Here is a 17,756-nt window from a genome sequence, read left to right on the forward strand (position 1 = left end):
GCCTGTTGCTGGTGGATATTAATAGGAGTTGAAGTCCATTGCATCTATTGCACTAAGTTGAGAAAGTTTGGCTGATCCAAAGGACTTAACTCAGTAGACGGAATTGGAGGTTTTCTAGTCCAACCCCCTGCTCAAGAAGGACAACCTGTATTACTTCAGACAAATGGTTGTCCAATCTCTTCTTAAAACCTCCAGTGATAGAGCATCTACAACTTCTATAGGCAAGTCATTCCACTGATTAATTGTTCTCACTGTTAGGAAATTTCTCCTTAGATCTAGGTTGGTTCTCTCCTTGATTAGTTTCCATCCATTGCTTCTTGTTCTGCCTTCAAGTACTTTGGAGAATAGGTTGACCCCTCCCCCCCAGCAATGTTTATTTAAGATTCCATATTGCACTTACCGTAAAGCTTCTGGATTTCAGCATGATCCTCCATGTGCAACTGGTATTGCAATGGGTCTCCTACTGGTCCTTGGTAATATGGGCGCATGATTGAGTTCTTGGAAGATGAATGTGCTAAGCCAAGACTGTGCCCAAACTCATGAATGGCCACAGCAAAAAGGTCAGTGCCAAAGTCATCTGTCAAACAACAAAAAACACTGGTTGAGTGATCTAGACTGAGTCTACAAAATGAGAGAAGGAATCACAAATGGATTCCTTCAAATCAAAAGGACAGCAAAAATATCATCCTGTCCAATAATTTCCTACAAAGTAATGTATCCACCCTTTGTTGAATCTTTTATGGCATCTTGAGATCTGTGAATAATGCTCAGTCCAGATTAGGAATGAAAAGTACCTATGGATAATGGCTGCCTCCTCTTAAAATGGCTCGTCTCCTACACCTGGACTTCCTTTGTTTTTCCTTGAAGATGTTTCGCTTCTCATCCAAGAGCTTCTTCAATTCTTGGATGCTCACCTAAGAAGCTGAAGAAGCTTCCTGGATGAGAAGCGAAACGTCTTCAAGGAAAAACAAAGAAACTCCAGTTGCCTTTTGAAAAAGCACCTTTGAGACAACTTTGACCTAGATGACTGAGAATCTCCATAGACACTCCTCTCCTTCAGTTCTCAAATTTCAGCCATTAGGTACCCTAGAGCAGAGAACTGGATTTGCTCTAAAAGTTGAATCTAGGTCCCCATCCTAGATTATGGAACCAGGTTGCATCAGAGGGTGAATCTTTGGATACAGGGCAACATCTCAGCCTGCTTAGTGGATGGAGGAAAAGTCAAATGGGCCAAACTAACAGAATAGTTTTATTTTTGTTTTTCAACACTGGTTTCCACCAAATAGAAGTATGTCACACATACAAGGAAATGCAAAGAAATAAGTAGCACACATCTAACAAACCCCTGCTGCCCAATCTACGCCAATCAGAAGCAGCCCCATTAAAATTGAGCAACCAATTTCTCACCCTAGTTGAAAATACTCAGACCCACAACCTCCTCCTCAAGGAAAACATGCAAACACTTACAAAAAAGAGACATCATCAAATATCCCTAAAAAAGTCACATCAACAAACTCACCTGGGATAAGCAGAAAAGCACCCCCAGACTGCACCCCTCCCCCCAAAAAAGAAAGGCGGGTGTTGGTGATAGGAGATTCTATTCTCAAAGGAGAATAACCCCACATGAAATCAGAAGGACAAATTCTTCTTGGGTTATGGTGAAAGTCTTAGAGCATTATCAAAAAAGATGAAATAGTGGGGATAAAGCCATGATCATGGTCAGAAAGAAAAAAAAATTCTTGGTTGAGGTAGACATTAGGGGCCCTGTGTCAGTTTTGAAAGACAATTTTCTTTTTTGCTTCTTACTGCCATATATTTTAGCTGGGGAAGTTGGGAGGGGGTTGTTGTTGGAGCAGTAGAAAGTTAGTCATAACAGCATTCCATATTCAAGGACATCCTGCGTCTGATGGAGACTGCCTGAAGATTGTATCCAATTGAGTGTGAAGAGTTGATTGGACAATGTGATGAACTTGTGGGTGTGGGGCAGGGCTGTGAACTGTCAACTGGGTGTGGAAAACCTGGAATCTTTCAGTTTTGGGTTTTCCCAGCTGTGCCAACATGACATCTCTAATAAATTGGAACTTTGAGGAACCTCAAGCCTCAGAGCTTTATTTCATTGGGGGTGTTCCTTGGAACTCTGACACCCTGCTTTGGAAGTTTGACAAAACAATGAAAAATCTCTGTGATAGAAGAACCACATCATAAAATGCATTAGACAATATGTATGTTGACTTTACTGTTCCTTTTTTGTTCATTTGTTTGACGATTGCTCTACCTCTATGTCACAAGTTCAGCAAAGCCTCCTCCTCCTCAAATTCATTGTAGCTCCTTTTGGGCATTCACTTGAACCCATAGAGAGGTCAGCATGGGGGGAGAAAAGTACATGCAACCTTCAGATCACTCAGAGAGTGTACTCACATTCAAGCCAAAGCAAGAATAGTTTACCTTCAGACCAGGGGTCTCCAACCTTGGTCACTTTAAGACTTGTGGACTTCAACTCCCAGAATTCCTCAGCTGAGGAACTATGGAAGTTGAAGTCCACAAGTCTTAAAGTGGCCAAGGTTGGAGACCCCTGCTTCAGACCATTAGATAAAAGTGGGATAACAGGAGAAGACAAGGGCAGGACTCTATGCATGGCTGCATCCTGCATCCAATGTGAGCCTTCCACACAGTCAGGCAAACACCTGAACAGGTTTTCAGTTCTTAACTCCTTCACTACTCCTGAAAATCAAATCACCTGGTGAGCGGAAAGTCCATTCTTCATCCCCATCAAAATGGACAGTGCCAGCCCTCTGGGGGTCTCCAGGAAAGAAAGCATGGGCCACCATCCCACCAGGTCCATCAAAAGGATAACTGTCATGGTGATCCAGCTGGAGGAACTCCACAGAGATGTCAGCAGTGTGGCCACCAACCTCATGAAAGGTTAATGGTATAGCTTCACTCCAAACCTTTAGGGCATAATAGATCAATACTCGCATTGTCTCTCGGCTGAGACGAGCTCTTTGGGGGTAGCTCTTCACCCTATGGGAAAAATAAAATCTGCAGGTGACAGCAACAGGAATATCATTGGCTTTCCTAGGTAAAGGTAAAGGTAAAGGTTCCCCTCACACACACGTGCTAGTTGTTGCCGATTCTAGGGGGCGGTGCTCATCTCCATTTCAAAGCCGAAGAGCCAGCGCTGTCCAAAGACATCTCTGTGATCATGTGGCTGGCATGACTCAATGCCAAAGGCTCACGGAACGCTGTTACTTTCCCACCAAAGGTGGTCCCAATTTTTTCTACTTGCATTTTTACGTGCTTTCGAAACTGCTAGGTTGGCAGACCTAGTAACGGGAGACAAGTAACGGGCCAAGTAACAGGAGCTCACCCCATTACACGGCAGCACTAGGGATTCGAACCGCTGAGCTGCCGACCTTTTCATCAACAAGCTCAATGTCCTAGCCCCTGAGCCACCACGTCCCTTCATTTCATTGGCTTTCCTAAAGCATACTAAATTTGGCTTGCTTGAAGTTTAGTTTTTTGGGGGGACTGAGGATGTAGTGTCAACCTAAGACATTTGCTTCATTTATGGTGAAGGGCATTCTGCAAATCCAGAAAACTGGTTCCCTCAAGAACCTTTTAATCATGTTGTGCCACTCTGGTGGAATAAGTCAAAATACTGGATTGCATCCTAAACTAGATTTAATGAAACACAATTCTTGGCTTCACATAACACACTGCACCCAAAATAAATAGACTTTATAATGGATTAACAAGAGCCCCACGTTCACTTAGCTGGCAGACTCCATTGCTCTAACCACAATAAACCAGAAGTTACCCATTTCCATGTTAGCCTAGTTGTCTGAACGCTGGCACTGAACAACGGTGTTTGTACAAGGTACGATTCTTTTCTCAATCTAATTTCCCACCAAGTTAGTGTTGCTCAACCTTGGCAACTTTAAGACGGGTGGACTTCAACTCCAGTATGCTGGCTGGGAAATGCTGGGAGTTGGAGTCCACCCTTCTTAATGTTGCCACAGTTGAGAAACATTGCATTAAGCCTTCATGTGTATACCTACTTCCAGGAGATGTTTCTTTTAGTCCAAACGGAACCAGAACTGCGCCTCTCCCGACCTTTTCTCCTTTGCCATCTCTTCTTCCTTGCATTCTTTTTTAAAGAAAGCTCTGGGGGGAAGTTGGGGATAATATCAGGCAAAGCACAGCGAGGCATCCGAATCAGACTCAGTGTGGCATCGTCTGCATAAATTCAAGGGAAGAGAAAGAAAAAACCTCAGAAAAATTTGAACTTTCAGTCCTTGCCCTGTCTCTTTCAACTTGCTTTGCCTCAATTTCTTGGAAACAGGCAATTTTGGGGCCATTCATTAGCAGAATGATTTAAACCTAAATCTCCGATGGCATCAAAGGCTCCTTTGGCCTGAAATGCACTGATTCTGCAGAGTCGTCTCCAATTGTGAAATGGGTGTCATATAAATTTAATTAATAATAAATCAATACATTCTGAAAACTAAAGCAGCATATGAAACATGAACCCTCGTCCTAGCCGAGACATTAATACTACACCCCATGGAGTCACAGCTAGCAAAGATATATATTTCCTAACAGAATAATGCAGATAAATTTCTCCTGATAGTTTCCCTCATTTTATTTCATTTTAGAATCCAGGGGGGGAAACCAACTGTTGTAATTTTGTCTAGAAGGATAAATTTAGTACTCCTTCTTCACTGAAGATATTCAAGAAGTGCCTGGGTCTCTCAAGGATGCTACTACCGGGGGTCTTAAAATGCCTAACTTGAAATTGTATTATGAAGCAGTTGTTTTATCATTAATTACTGATTGGATTAATTTAACTGAGGAAAGAGTTTTGAATATAGAAGGGTATGGTTTGTTATATGGGTGGCACGCCTATTTATTATATGATAAGAAAGTAGATAAAATATTTAAAAATAATATAATTAGAAATGCATTATTGAGGGTTTGGAGGAAATATCAATATAAATTAGATGGAAAGATTCCAATATGGGCAATCCCGAGACACATGATAGAAAATATAAATATATATCAAAAGATGGAGGTAGTTACCTATAAAGAACTTCTTTGTATGGAAAAGGGGGAATTACAATTAAAATCCAGAGAAAAGATGGGGGAAGAAGGGAAAAATTATACATGGTTCCAATATGGACAATTACAAGCTAGATGGAAATTAGATCAAAAAATAGGTGTTAAGCAAACTGAGGATAATTTGTTAAAACAAATGAGAGATCAAGGCCAACAGCATATTAAGAGGTTGTATAATGTATTAGTAGAAATAGACTCAGAGACTGAACTGGTTAAGGATTGTATGATTAAGTGGGCACAAAATTTTCAGCAACCAATAATGTTGGAAACTTGGGAAAGAATTTGGGTGAGGAATGTTAAATTTACACAAGCGCAAAATATGAGAGAAAATTTTATAAGATGTTTTATAGATGGCATTTAGACCCCAAAAGTTGTCATGTATGTATCCTAATGTACAGGCTAAATGTTGGAGATGCGATTGTGAAGATGCCACTTATTACCATATATGGTGGGCTTGTAAAAAAGTTAAAGCATTTTGGATTAAAGTATGGTGGATCATGCAGAATATTTTGAAAAGAAGATTAAGTTTACTCCACAGTTCTTTCTACTAGGAATAATTATGGATTGTACAGCTATAGAGACTAAATTGATTTTAAACTTAATAACAGCCGCAAGACTTTTGATTGCTCAATATTGGAAGAAAGAAGAATTACCTACAATTGAAGAATGGACACTCAAAGTATCAAATCTGGCAGAGATGGCAAAAATCTCCGCTTACTTGAAAGACTATACACAAGAAAAATATATTTTAGAATGGAAAATGTGGATTGATTATATTCAAAATAAGTATCAGATAAAAAAATATCGAATAGCATATGAGTAAATTTAGGAAATATTTTGTATTAGATATATTTCTGAAGGAGAGGGGAATTGAGAGTGTGACTAAGTGTGGTGTGACTAGAGATTATAATTTAGGAATTATTTTGGATTATGATTGTTAGTTTTGATACCCTGCATTTTGTTCTGGGAAGTCGGGGTGGGGGGGGGGGGGGAGGGGGGGGGGGAAGTGGGCGGGGTTTGGTAGAGATGGAGTGATGGTTAATGTACAGGGATTATTGAAGATGTATAAATATAATTAATGTAGGGTCGGGTCTGCCTAGTTACCATTTTAGAACGGTGAGGAGGGAGAAAAGACAGAGTAGGAGGTAGGAAAGAGGAGAAGAGGAAGGAAGAGGGATAGAAGAGGGAGAAGGAAGGTGTAGGGTGGAGGGAGGAGTGGATGTAGATAAGAGAAGGAGAGGAAGGTTTGGAAAGTAAAAGAAGGTAGAAGAGGGAAGAGTGTTAAAAAGGGTGGTGGTGACTGGGCAAGCCCGACTAATTGTATATAACTGTACATTGGATGAATTATTTGATATGAATGTAAAAATAAAACTTTTTATGAAAAAAAAAAAAAGGATGCTACTACCGTAGCATCTTTCACTGAAGTTCAGAAAGTTGGAGTTGGACTGTCCTCTCTCATTTATGGGTTAAGAGAGATATTCATTGCAAAACCATGGATCCCCAAGGAGAACAAGCAAGACACTAACATCTCTCAGTTTTATTATACCTAGAATCCCAGTTTCTGCAATGCCAGCAAAATGTTGCATCGCACGAAGAGCTGTTGTCACAGCTTCCCAGGTTTGTAGTTGGCCTGCAGTAGGATCAGCTGGTGGAAGGTATCCATAACGTATTAACCACTCCTAAACAAAGAGGATCAATAGAAAACATGAGGTACTATAGTCCTTCCCTTCCCTCCTGAGAATTATAAATTTCTTAAAATTGGCCCCTCTAAACTAATTTGTTCCTGTTTTATTCTGCTTCTTTGCCTGTGTAGAAGAAAAACCACTAAATTCATCAAGGCCAATTCTCAAATACCTAGCTACAAAATTACAGATTCTGCATTTTGCCAAAGCCCTTGAAGGATTCAGCCAGATTTTTGGAATGCTTTTCTGAACCAAGTTGCTGATTTTTCATTTCTTAGAGTTTCCATTTAATTTGTGAAATGCCAGGTTTTTAATTTATCAAACAACTGAGCTTTTAATTTGTTTTTAAGATGCTCTCAGGGAAGAAAAATCTCATTACTTTTCATGAAAGCCAACTCTCTAACTCAGGGGTCACCAACCTTTCGGACCTCAGGGACCACTAAATTCATAATTTTAAATCCCGTGGACCACTAATATGATCTACTTAATGACCAGCTGGATGGGTGTGGCTAGGTGGTCATGTGACTGGGTGGGCGTGGCTGCCTCCCCGCCTCCCCGTCCAGGCTCCTTAGGGCCCCAACAGGAAGTAGTTGTTGGAGCTAAGCAGCCACCACAAGAAAGAGTTGGCAAAACAGCTCAGTTCAAATTGGATCTAACAGAGAAGGAGGCTCAGCAGGAGCACCTCACTGGGGACTAGGAGCATAGGCTTTCCAAGCAGAGGGAAGACCTGCAGGAATGCAAGGCCAGGTACCGGTGCCTGGAGGCTCAGTGGCCTGAGATGGTCAGCCAGTTCCAGGCCATGGTGTAATCCCACTGGAATAAGGTCCTCGGCTCTTCTCCACCAGTGGCACTTCCTTCTAGCCTTTGCCCAAAGCCCCACACCAGGAGGCTGAAGCAGACCCCAAGTCTGAATTTCTGCCCCCCTCTGACCCTCACAAGAAGACCCGAAGGGGGAGACTCTCTGCAGCAACACAAGCGTTCATTGCACATATCTGTCCCAGGGGCCGTAGTTTGAGGACCCCTGATTTAGTGCAATATAAAAAATGCATATAATTTTTCTGCAGACCACCAAAATTTTCTCATGGACCACCGGTGGTCCATGGACCACCAGTTGGTGACTGCTGCTCTAATCAATGTCCTCAAACCACCTGGAGAAGAGATGCAGCACAGAACTAGCTTGGCTTTCTCCACTTTGTAGGAACACCCATCTTCTTAGAACAGGTTTTCTCAACTTTGACAACTTAAAAATGTATGGACTTCAACCTTGCAGCTGGATGGGGAATGTTGGGAATTGAAGTCCACACATCTTAAAGTTGCCAAGATTGCGAAACCCCTCTTAGATGTCACAACTCCCCAGTTTTCAGGTTTGACTTACGATGACTTCTCCACTCTCCTTGGTGGGCATGGGAGCAGGACTGAGGCAGGATGAGGAAGATGGCAGCAACAGAAAGAAGAGAAGCCCGTGTAGAGAGATGGCAGGTGGCTTCGTCCTTTGCAGGTGCTGTTGCTGAGGCTGTCTATGATATTTCTTAGGAAAAAAGACTTTTCCAGCCTCCATCCAGGTGCTGCTCACTGTTCTGGTGTGTTCACCACCTCTTCCAATTCTGGACAAAAAAAAGGATTCCTTTTTTTCCTGTAACCCAGCTAAACTGGTTTATTTTATCTGGGGGGAAAAAACCAAATGTAATCAACTCCAGTTGCAGAATGAGCTCAAGGAAGGTTTGTTCCATGAATTGGTGGGTTATTTTTTTTTGTATTTGACCTAAAACATCTATCATATCACTAGCCATTGAGGAAATGGCAAATATAAGTAAGAACCTTTCTAACTAATCATTTGACAAATATATGAGGTTTGATTAGAACTTCTTCCTAGCAAGATCTGTTTTGAAACTCATCCCTACTAACATTTAAGTCTTCTATTTTATCTAAGGAATTCAGTACAGTGGAGATAGCAGGCCAGTGGTATAGTGGTTAAGGTGCTGCCCTAGGAACAGGAGCTGGTGAGTTCTAGTCCCGCCTTAGGTATGAAAGATGTCTGGGTGACTTTGGGCCAATCACTGTTGACCCTGCTCTGCAGAACTTCAAGAAACTCTCTCAATATGAGCACGTTTAAGTTCTATTTTTTATATTTTTTTATTTTTATTTTTAAATATATATCCACATTGTATGCGGACAGTGTTGATTCTGGGCATCATTCATATTAATCCAGATTAGATTAACAATATTAGTAATCTGTATCACATTTATCAAACTTAGGTGATACTCATAATATTATTTAAACAGCAGGAAAAAAATGCCTAATGTCTATAACCCTCTAATCTTTCTATTTATTTTTGTTTATTCTATTAAAATATATGTTTTAGTATTTCCCCTACCTAATTTTATTTCTGCCTCTATCAGCTTACAACAAGCTCCCTTAATGTTTAAAAGGCAATTCTTCCTATCCATCATCTCTTCTCCTCTTTAGTGTTTTTTTCAATTTTTATCCATTTTTAAAATTATTTTTACATTTAAGTTCTAACAGGTTGGTTTCCTATGACTAAGGTGGCAGAGAAATGCTTGTCAGCAAAACAAATTACAGGAAACAGGTAATCTGAAAGAAAGAAAAATGGCTGAAGTGCAAGGACATTTACTTGGTCGTTTGCTTTACCAGCTAGCCAGTGCTTGGCATACTATCCAGCACAAGGATTGTTGGCACCTTTTGACTGAAAACATTGCTGCCAGAAAACACAAATAGATAAAAATGTAACTGGTGTTTTACAATGGAAAACACAGATGCATCTAAGGAAGAGTGCTCTGGTGAACCCATGGCTTTTATCATGTATGGTGGAGCATGAGCGCCGCATGATTTCAAGACGACGGCACCCAGTTTGTGCCGTCTCCATGACTAGCACACCTTTGTATACTCCACTCAGAGTCATTACCCAATGCAGAAGCAGGTCAAGTGAAACTAGGGGCGCCAATATGCCATGGATGCTTCTCTTGCGTTCAACTCATATTTCTTTATAGATTCTTTCCATTGAAAATGTGCTGCTCCAATTTTTGTATTAAAAAAATACAAAAGAGAGTGTTTGCAGCCCAGAGCTTTGATTTGTCAGTCACCCAGAAGGGAAATCAACCCAGAAAGGGACGTCATAATAGCTGAAAGAATTCTGTGGGGTGAGACCTAGAGAGCCATCTCTTTAGCCTGACTTTTGGTAGATGGCTAACTTACAAGAGGAGTATCTATGGGGTAGGGGGTGGGAGTGAGATGCCCAGTTTGTGCATTAGAATCCCATCCCTTTCAGGGACATATAGAAAAGAGTGGGGTGAATCCTGCAGGTGGCATCTTGATTCTTTTGTGATCTGTCCTTCCCCACCTTGGATACCCCTGCTTTATAGGGATTTTGTTGAGGGGAGAAGGGGGAGAAGAGGAAGGGCTATGTACTCTGTCTTTGGGGAAGGGGAAGGGAATGGAAGGAAAAAGAAGGAAAGGAAAAAGGAAAAAGGAAAAGGAAAAAGGAAAAGGAAAGGAAAGGAAAAGGGGGAGAGGAGAGGAGAGGAGAGGAGAGGAGAGGAAAGCAGAATGAAATTTATGAAGTCAGAAATTCTATAATTCTGTTGTAGGCATCAGAGGTACTATAGATTTAAATTCAGTGCCATTCCTGCCCTCTCGGAAGCAATCTCTGAGAGCCAATTCTTTGTAAAATATACAGGCTCCACATCTTAATTTTCCACAAGGGCAAAAAAGGAGACTTGCATTAAAACTGTCACTTTAGTAATGGAACACCTCCTTCATCAGCTGTGCCCAAACATCCCGCCTGTGCTTTTGTATTGCTGTTTGCTAGAGAGGCTGCTGTGTTAAAGAGGCTCAGGGATATCAGTCCAGCTATCTTCCAGGGGAACGGAACCCATCCACATCCCCCAAACCGATGTCAGTCTTTAATTCCTGTCACCGTCATTCTGAATTTCCAAGTCCATAAATTTTGCAATTACTCTAAGGCATAAAACGATATACAGCATGTCTCCTTCTGGTTTAACCCAACAAGCAGACAGAAATTATCTAGTTTGCTTTTTTAAAAAATGTACAAATTAGCTTTTTTTTTTTTTTAAAAAAAAAGATCATTCTCCTTATATTTCAACAAGACTCCATTCCCCTTGTCCCCTTCTCCCCGGTTTCCAAAGTGCCTCTCCCATTTCTAGGAAGGCTGGAAATTACAAGGAAGGTGGGAAGATAATGTTCTCCCATCTTTGCCTCTGAAGAAGGAGGGCTCCTACTTACCCATCCAAAGGTCCCCCGAAGAGCAAGTCCTGAAGGATCCCCAAGAGCAGCTTTGCTCCAGTTCTACTTTTCCTTGGAAGGAGACTGGGGTGGGGCAGGAGGGGAGGGAGGGGAAGGGAGGGGAGCAGAGACCAGTGGCGATTCTCTTTAAGGCAGAGAGGCGTCCTTTGAAGAACTTATCTTTCCCAGAGGACTAAAAGAACCCACATCCCACCCTGCTCTGCTGGGACTGTCGGGGGTGCAATTCCTCTAATCTGCTTTGCCCAATTTAACAAGCAGCTTGCAAAAGTTTTTGCTTTGCTCTCCACTATTCCTCTGGCTGCTGACCATCTCTCTAATCTCCCTTCCCTCAACTCACAATCTTCCTTCCTTCCTTCCTTCCTTCCTTCCTTCCTTCCTTCCTTCCTTCCTTCCTTCCTTCCTTCCTTCCTTCCTCCTTCTTCCCTTCCCTTCCCTTTTTTTCTTTCTCACTGAAAGTGCAGCACATGCACTTAAGGACTTGTGATTTTGTACCACACATTCAGACCTAGACCCCCTCTCACCGCTTGGATCTCTTCAGAGAACCAGCCCTCCTTCTCCCTCTTGGCTTTCCAAACCCACATGGTTTTTCTTTTCCCCAACAGTCCACCTGTGCATTTGGTAACTCACTCAAGAGCCCCTTCGTTTGATCACAGCACTGATGCCATCCCCAACCCGTAGACACCCCTCCACCTCATTTGGCAACTTGCTAGACCCCTGCTGCATTCAACCTACCTGATGCAAGACTCAGCTCCCCAAAGGCTTCCATCTGACCGAGGACTTTGTCTCTTCCACCCATCAGGGAGGGGCAGCAGAGAGGAGAGCAGGAGGGTGCGTCCCGGGAGGGAGGAGTTGCCTGCAGCAGTGGGGAGCTGAGGATTGGGTCCCCAAGACCTCCTCCCAACACCATTGCATCTCATGCAATTGGCCATAGGGAGCAGGGACAGGATTTTTAAAATAGTTTAATTTTATGCTTTGCTTGTTGTTGTTCTATGCATTCTCATAGGTACATTCCTGTCTTCTTGGCACTGGAAGAAAAAATGTGGCAGAATTAGGATAGAGAGAATAATGTAGTGTACTAACCTTTTCTGCTAGATTAAAAAACAACAACAACTGGGAGAGGAGACCATCCTCCCTAAGAAAAGGAGGGCAGCTTAACCCCCCCTGCAAAGTGCTTTATGATTTAGCTGTTGGCACAGGAAAAGCCTTTGACTCTCAAATGCATCCGGCCTTTTTTTTTTTAAAGTTTGCCAACTGATGTATTGAAGTGGAAAATTAGCAGAATATTCTCCTTCTGCTGTCCCCAACATGGCAGTCTTGAGTTATGAATTCTCAGCCTTATGGCTATGTAGTCCCTTGAAGCCTCTGGAGGATGTTAGGTTGAGGGGAGAGAGTTTTACATTCCATTTACATAAATAAAACAACAGCCTTGGAAATGAGAAGCAGCCCATCACAGTGAAGCTGTCAATTGGTTTAAAATGATAGATTTGGAGGAAACCATCAAGAAAAGATCCTCCGTAAAGCCATGTTCAATTCTTCGGCATTCAAAATTGAAAAGCAGTGTTCCGTTTCTGGAATTAAAATACAAAGTGGCTTGAACACAATACCTGGATAATATTAATTTCTACTGTTATAGAGTCACCTTAAGGAAATGTTCTTATTGTTCCATCCTTTCAAAAGGTTTCCTTTCCGCTTCATATTTTAATTCCACAACCTGGATGACTGAGAATCTCCATAGACGAAAGGATGGGTGGGCCTGGGATATTCATGGTTCTCAAGAACTGGAAATCAATGGAGCTGGAGATCACATGCATAACTTCGCCATCGTAGAAAAAAAAACTCGTCTTCAGAATTGTACCGTTCTGGTTCTAAACTCAACTGGGTTTTCTATCTATGATTCTTTCTATCCATCCAGATCATCTGAACTTTACCGGCTGCCTGATTCTCCTTTGCTTCCTTGTCTGGTCTGAAACACTAAGCAAATGTCTGTCTGCTTTTCCACAATAGTTGGATCCCTCCTTGTTTTCAACCTGCAACTTGATAATCAGCCTTTATCATGAAGGATCTTGCTTGTCCTTTTATTCCTTTCAGCTAAAGGCTTCGCCCATTAACCTCCAAGCAGAGGCAATTGGGCCCTGGAGAGACTTCACTGGGATGCATCCCCTTTAGGAAGCGATGAGTCCAGAATGGCTATTTTGGGTGATGGGGTCAACTGGGGCCTCTGTAAGTTCCAAGCAGAACAATGCCGGTTGACAATGAGGCCATTAATCTGTTGGGAGACGGCTGTGACCAGCTAGACTGGAGGTGGTGTCCATGGTTACACAGACTATGAGGCTCTTATTTCTCACTCAGATCTCTGCAGTGGGGTGGGTGGAGGGGGCGAGGGAGAAAAGCCACCCTCACAGCAGTTAGACTGTGGAAGAACTGAACACGGCGTTTACTCCCAATAGAATCTTTTTTAGTTCTGGGCACAACGTGGGAGATATTCTATCGGGTTACTTACAAAGAAACTTTTTCAACTTTGAGCTACTTACAAAGTAATAAAGGCAGGATAAAAATCTAATACAGGTAGTCCTCAATTTATGGTCACAACTGAGCCCAAAATTCCTGTTGCTAAGTGAGACAGTTGTTAAGGGAATTTTGCCCCATTTTAATTGCCACAGTTGGTAAGAGAATTGCTACGGTTGTTAAGTTAGCAAGAAAGTTGTTGAGTGAATTTGGCTTCCCCATTGATTTTGCTTGTCAGGAGGTTGCAAAAGCTGATGACGTGAACTCAGGATGCTGCAATTCTCATAAATGAATCACTTGCCAAGTGTCTGAATTTTGATCACATGACCTTGGGGATGCTAAGTGTGAAAAACGGTTATAATTCACTTTTTTCAGTGCCTTTAGTTAAGGACTATCTGTAACAAATTGTGGATTCTGGTCTCTAAATGTTATACAATTATAAATTTGGATACTGAAAACTGCTGTTTCTGGAGTGGCCAGTCATAATGAACGTAATACAACCAACAATTCAAACACTGCCAGATGAAGAAAACTCTGGGAGGATTGTGTGAAAAGATTAAAAGCTCTGTTCTAGCAATAAATCCCAGTTCCTTTGCAGGCAAAGCTATTTTTAATGAACTTGAACTCATCCGGCCTTCCAAAATTCTCCATAAAATATGTCGGCAGAGAAATGGGGTGAACTTTTCCAAATTTCCCTTGTAGCAGATGTTCCCAAAAGCCTCTTAAGAATAAGCCCCCCCACCCTTAATGATAGCACTGGTATTAAAAAGCCCCATGGGAAGTGTCTCACCCCAATCTCTTTTCTTGAGATTTAATGAAAGCGTGAGAAGCTGGGAAGTCTGCAGACCACTGGAAAGAGAATCACACAATGGAAAACAGGATATTCACAGCCACACACTCCCACCTCCTCTCTCGGGCTGGTTTCAAAGGGCTTTTGAAGCAAATCAATTGCAGACCTGCTGTAAAAACCTGGGGAGAGGGCAGTAACTGCTCCCATACCCCACACATGGAGGCAACCCCTTCCGAAGGGTGGTTTATACTTCAAATGATTGGAAGGATGGATGCTATTCAATCAAGGCAGCAAAATGAATTTGTAAAATTAGAGCCCCAGAACGATTTCAGCATCTGGAGTCCTGCCCCGTGGATTTGGGCTGCAGCAAGACAAGGAGTCCAAAATGGGAAGTCTGAAATGGGCCTTTTGCCATTGCATCCTCACCAACATTTTACCACCTCGGCTTATATCCACTTCTGAATGTTATGAAGCCCGATTGCTCCTTTTTGTTTAAATAAGAGTTGCAGGAAACACCACCAGGAAGTGGTGAGCTTCAGCGTTCAATGTTCAACAGCCTTTTGGGACCCAGCTGAGAGCATTCTGAGACAGGCCATCACAGGAAAGTTCTAGTCTGGTTGGCAGAAGGACAGCTCTTCTCATTATTATGGGCCAAACATTGCTGAAAATAAATTAGCAGAAGGGTATCTTGAATGGACACAGCGGTGGCAGCCTGCCCAGAACACATGCGGTAGATGAGTCACATCCATGGCACCCATAATAATATCCTGTGGGTGCAGTGGGTGTCAAGACTAACAGTGCCCCATTAACAAACCCCAGCTCTCAAAGGGAGGCAGAGAGGATGAACCACATCTGATCCCCCAGGCAAGACTCTCCAATGCTTGGCCTCAGGACACTAATGGAAGAGATTTCTGGCACTCATAAAAGGCAGGCAGTGTTCCTTGGGTTTTCTGAAATAGGAGGGAAATTCATATTCCAGATATGCATTTTCTTATTTGAAGGTGTATGTCTATAAAAGGTCCTTGCAACTTCGCCGCCCTCAACTTTTTGATATTGCAAATCAAGCAGGTCAGAAGCTTCTTGGATGAGAAACCAAATGTCTTCATGGAGAAACAAAGTCCAGTTGCTTTCTGAAAATGCACCTTTGGGACAACCATGACCTGGATCAGGGGTCTCCAACCTTGGTCCCTTGAAGAGCAAAGCTGGCTGAGGAACTCTGGGAGTTGAAGTCCACAAGTCTTCAAGGGACCGAGGTTGGAGACCCCTGCTCCAGAGACAAATCAAGCAGGTTTCTTCATTATTTCAATTACACCAGCAGATTTTGTGAGTGGATTTTCAGGCTAGGTGAAAAAGGAGTCCTACAGCATGCAGAACCCTGAGATAGAGAAGGGTCCAGGGATTGAAGGAGCAAGACAAGAACATGTAATCTGTTGACATTTTGGGAGCTGTCCTCACAATATGGCTATGTGATGGGTAGCACCATTTACAAAACAACAGTGGTCTGTTGACGGAGCTCCTTGCAATTCCTCCAGGATGTTTCTACTTATTAAAGCTCCTGATTTCTAGAAATATGTTTGTTTTTCTGCATATGGTGGAGGGGTAGAGGGGTGGGGGGAAAGACTGAGGTCCAGAAGGTGGTTTGTATACTGACATAGGGAAGCTTATAGCCTGCAAGGTTAAGAGATGAAAACAGGCTCTTTAGACAGATGTCTAGATTTCCACCAAAGCCACCTCAGTGGGCGAGCAAAGCTGTTAATGCAGCCAAACTTTTGCAGAACTGGAGAAAAACTGAAGCCTTTCTCAGCAGGCTTGAATGCTGAGAAATGTGCCCGCTTTTGCCCAGTTATAAAAATAACCCAGGACTCTGCATTTCTTTAATCTCATCCCAGATGTTTCGAGTCCCTGCAATTGAGAAGCCCTGACCCGGCAGGATTATGGCATTTCATCCTTTTAAGAGGATTCTCGCAGAACCTGACTGGTATCTGGGAGCCTCTCAAGGCAAGATTTCACCTCTCATTCCCATGGAAGCTCATTAAGTATCAGCCCCAATCAAGTAGGAGGGCTGGGGCTGGGCCGCTTTATGTCATTGGTTGAGGAGAGGAAACAGAATGGAAATTCAGTGGGAAAAGACAGATTTTTTTCCATGAAAATTGCTAGGCTTTAACAAATTTATATGGCAGGGTAAAAAGGCGAGGGTTAAAATGAAAATAATACAGGACTCACGGGAAAGAGGTGGTTTAAGAATGCCTAACTTTAAATTATATTATGAAGCAGTAGCCCTTTCAGTAATAAGTGACTGGTTTAACTTAACAGAGGAAAGAATTTTGAATATAGAAGGTTATGACTTGTTATATGGATGGCATGCGTACTTATTTTATGAAAAAAAAGTGGATAGGGCTTTTAAGAATCATGTGTTGAGAAGTGCTCTTTATGGTCTGGAAAAAATATTCCTATAAATTAGAATACAAGATTCCTATATGGGCGAGCCCTAGACATGCAATAGAGAATATAAATATAGAACAGAAACAGGAAATGATTACTTATAAAGAACTTTTGTATGCTGAAGGAGGTAGATTGCAATTAAAATCATTACAGGTATTAAATGAAGAAGGGAGGAATTATACTTGGTTTCAATATGGGCAAATAAGTGCTAGATGGAAAGAAGATCAAAAAATTGGTATAATGCAAAGGGAGGAAAATTTAATGAAGCAAATTAGAAATCAGACCCAGGAGCATATAACATAACATAACATCAGAGTTGGAAGGGACCTTGGAGGCCTTCTAGTCCAACCCCCTGCCCAGGCAGGAAACCCTATACCATCTCAGTCAGATGGTTATCCAACATTTTCTTAAAAATTTCCAGTGTTGGAGCATTCACAACTTCTGAAGGCAAGTCGTTCCACTTATTAATTGTTCTAACTGTCAGGAAATTTCTCCTTAGTTCTAAGTTGCTTCTTTCTTTGACCAGTTTCCACCCATTGCTTCTTGTTCTACCCTCAGGTGCTTTGGAGAACAGCCCGACTCCCTCTTCTTTGTGGCAGTTCCTGAGATATTGGAACACAGCTATCATGTCTCCCCTAGTCCTTCTTTTTGTTAAACTAGACATACCCAGTTCCTGCAACCGTTCTTCATATGTTTTAGCCTCCAGTCCCCTAATCATCTTTGTTGCTCTTCTCTGCACTCTTTCTAGAGTCTCAACATCTTTTTTACATCGTGGCGACCAAAACTGGATGCAATATTCCAAGTGTGGTCTTACCAAGGCATTATAAAGTGGTACTAACACTTCACGTGATCTTGATTCTATCCCTCTGTTTATGCAGCCCAGAACTGTGTTGGCTTTTTTAACAGCTGCTGCACACTGCTGGCTCATATCTAAGTGGTT

At 42.2% G+C, this 17,756-nt stretch overlaps 1 protein-coding gene across 6 annotated transcripts in view; it reads right to left on the bottom strand.

Moving 5' to 3' along the window:
* LOC131203793 (matrix metalloproteinase-17-like) overlaps positions 1–17,756 on the bottom strand; it is a 32,889-nt gene that overhangs the window by 9,493 nt on the left and 5,640 nt on the right. Inside the window, exons 1-7 of one of the 6 annotated variants that reach the window (XM_058194400.1) lie at positions 14,375–16,796; positions 11,812–12,104; positions 8,173–8,401; positions 6,662–6,794; positions 4,059–4,236; positions 2,738–3,021; positions 401–577 (exon numbers count right to left, since the gene is read on the bottom strand). In XM_058194400.1, coding sequence (XP_058050383.1) covers positions 401–577; positions 2,738–3,021; positions 4,059–4,236; positions 6,662–6,794; positions 8,173–8,401; positions 11,812–12,008 — 1,198 coding nt within the window. In that variant the 5' untranslated portion in view covers positions 12,009–12,104; positions 14,375–16,796. Of the gene's footprint in view, positions 1–400; positions 578–2,737; positions 3,022–4,058; positions 4,237–6,661; positions 6,795–8,172; positions 8,461–11,058; positions 11,143–11,811; positions 12,105–12,683; positions 16,797–17,756 lie in introns of those variants that run through there. The other 5 variants (XM_058194402.1, XM_058194405.1, XM_058194399.1 and 2 more) reach the window with 5 other exon arrangements.

Source organism: Ahaetulla prasina, chromosome 9 (genome assembly GCF_028640845.1).
Source record: "Ahaetulla prasina isolate Xishuangbanna chromosome 9, ASM2864084v1, whole genome shotgun sequence".
Taxonomy (NCBI): domain Eukaryota; kingdom Metazoa; phylum Chordata; class Lepidosauria; order Squamata; family Colubridae; genus Ahaetulla; species Ahaetulla prasina.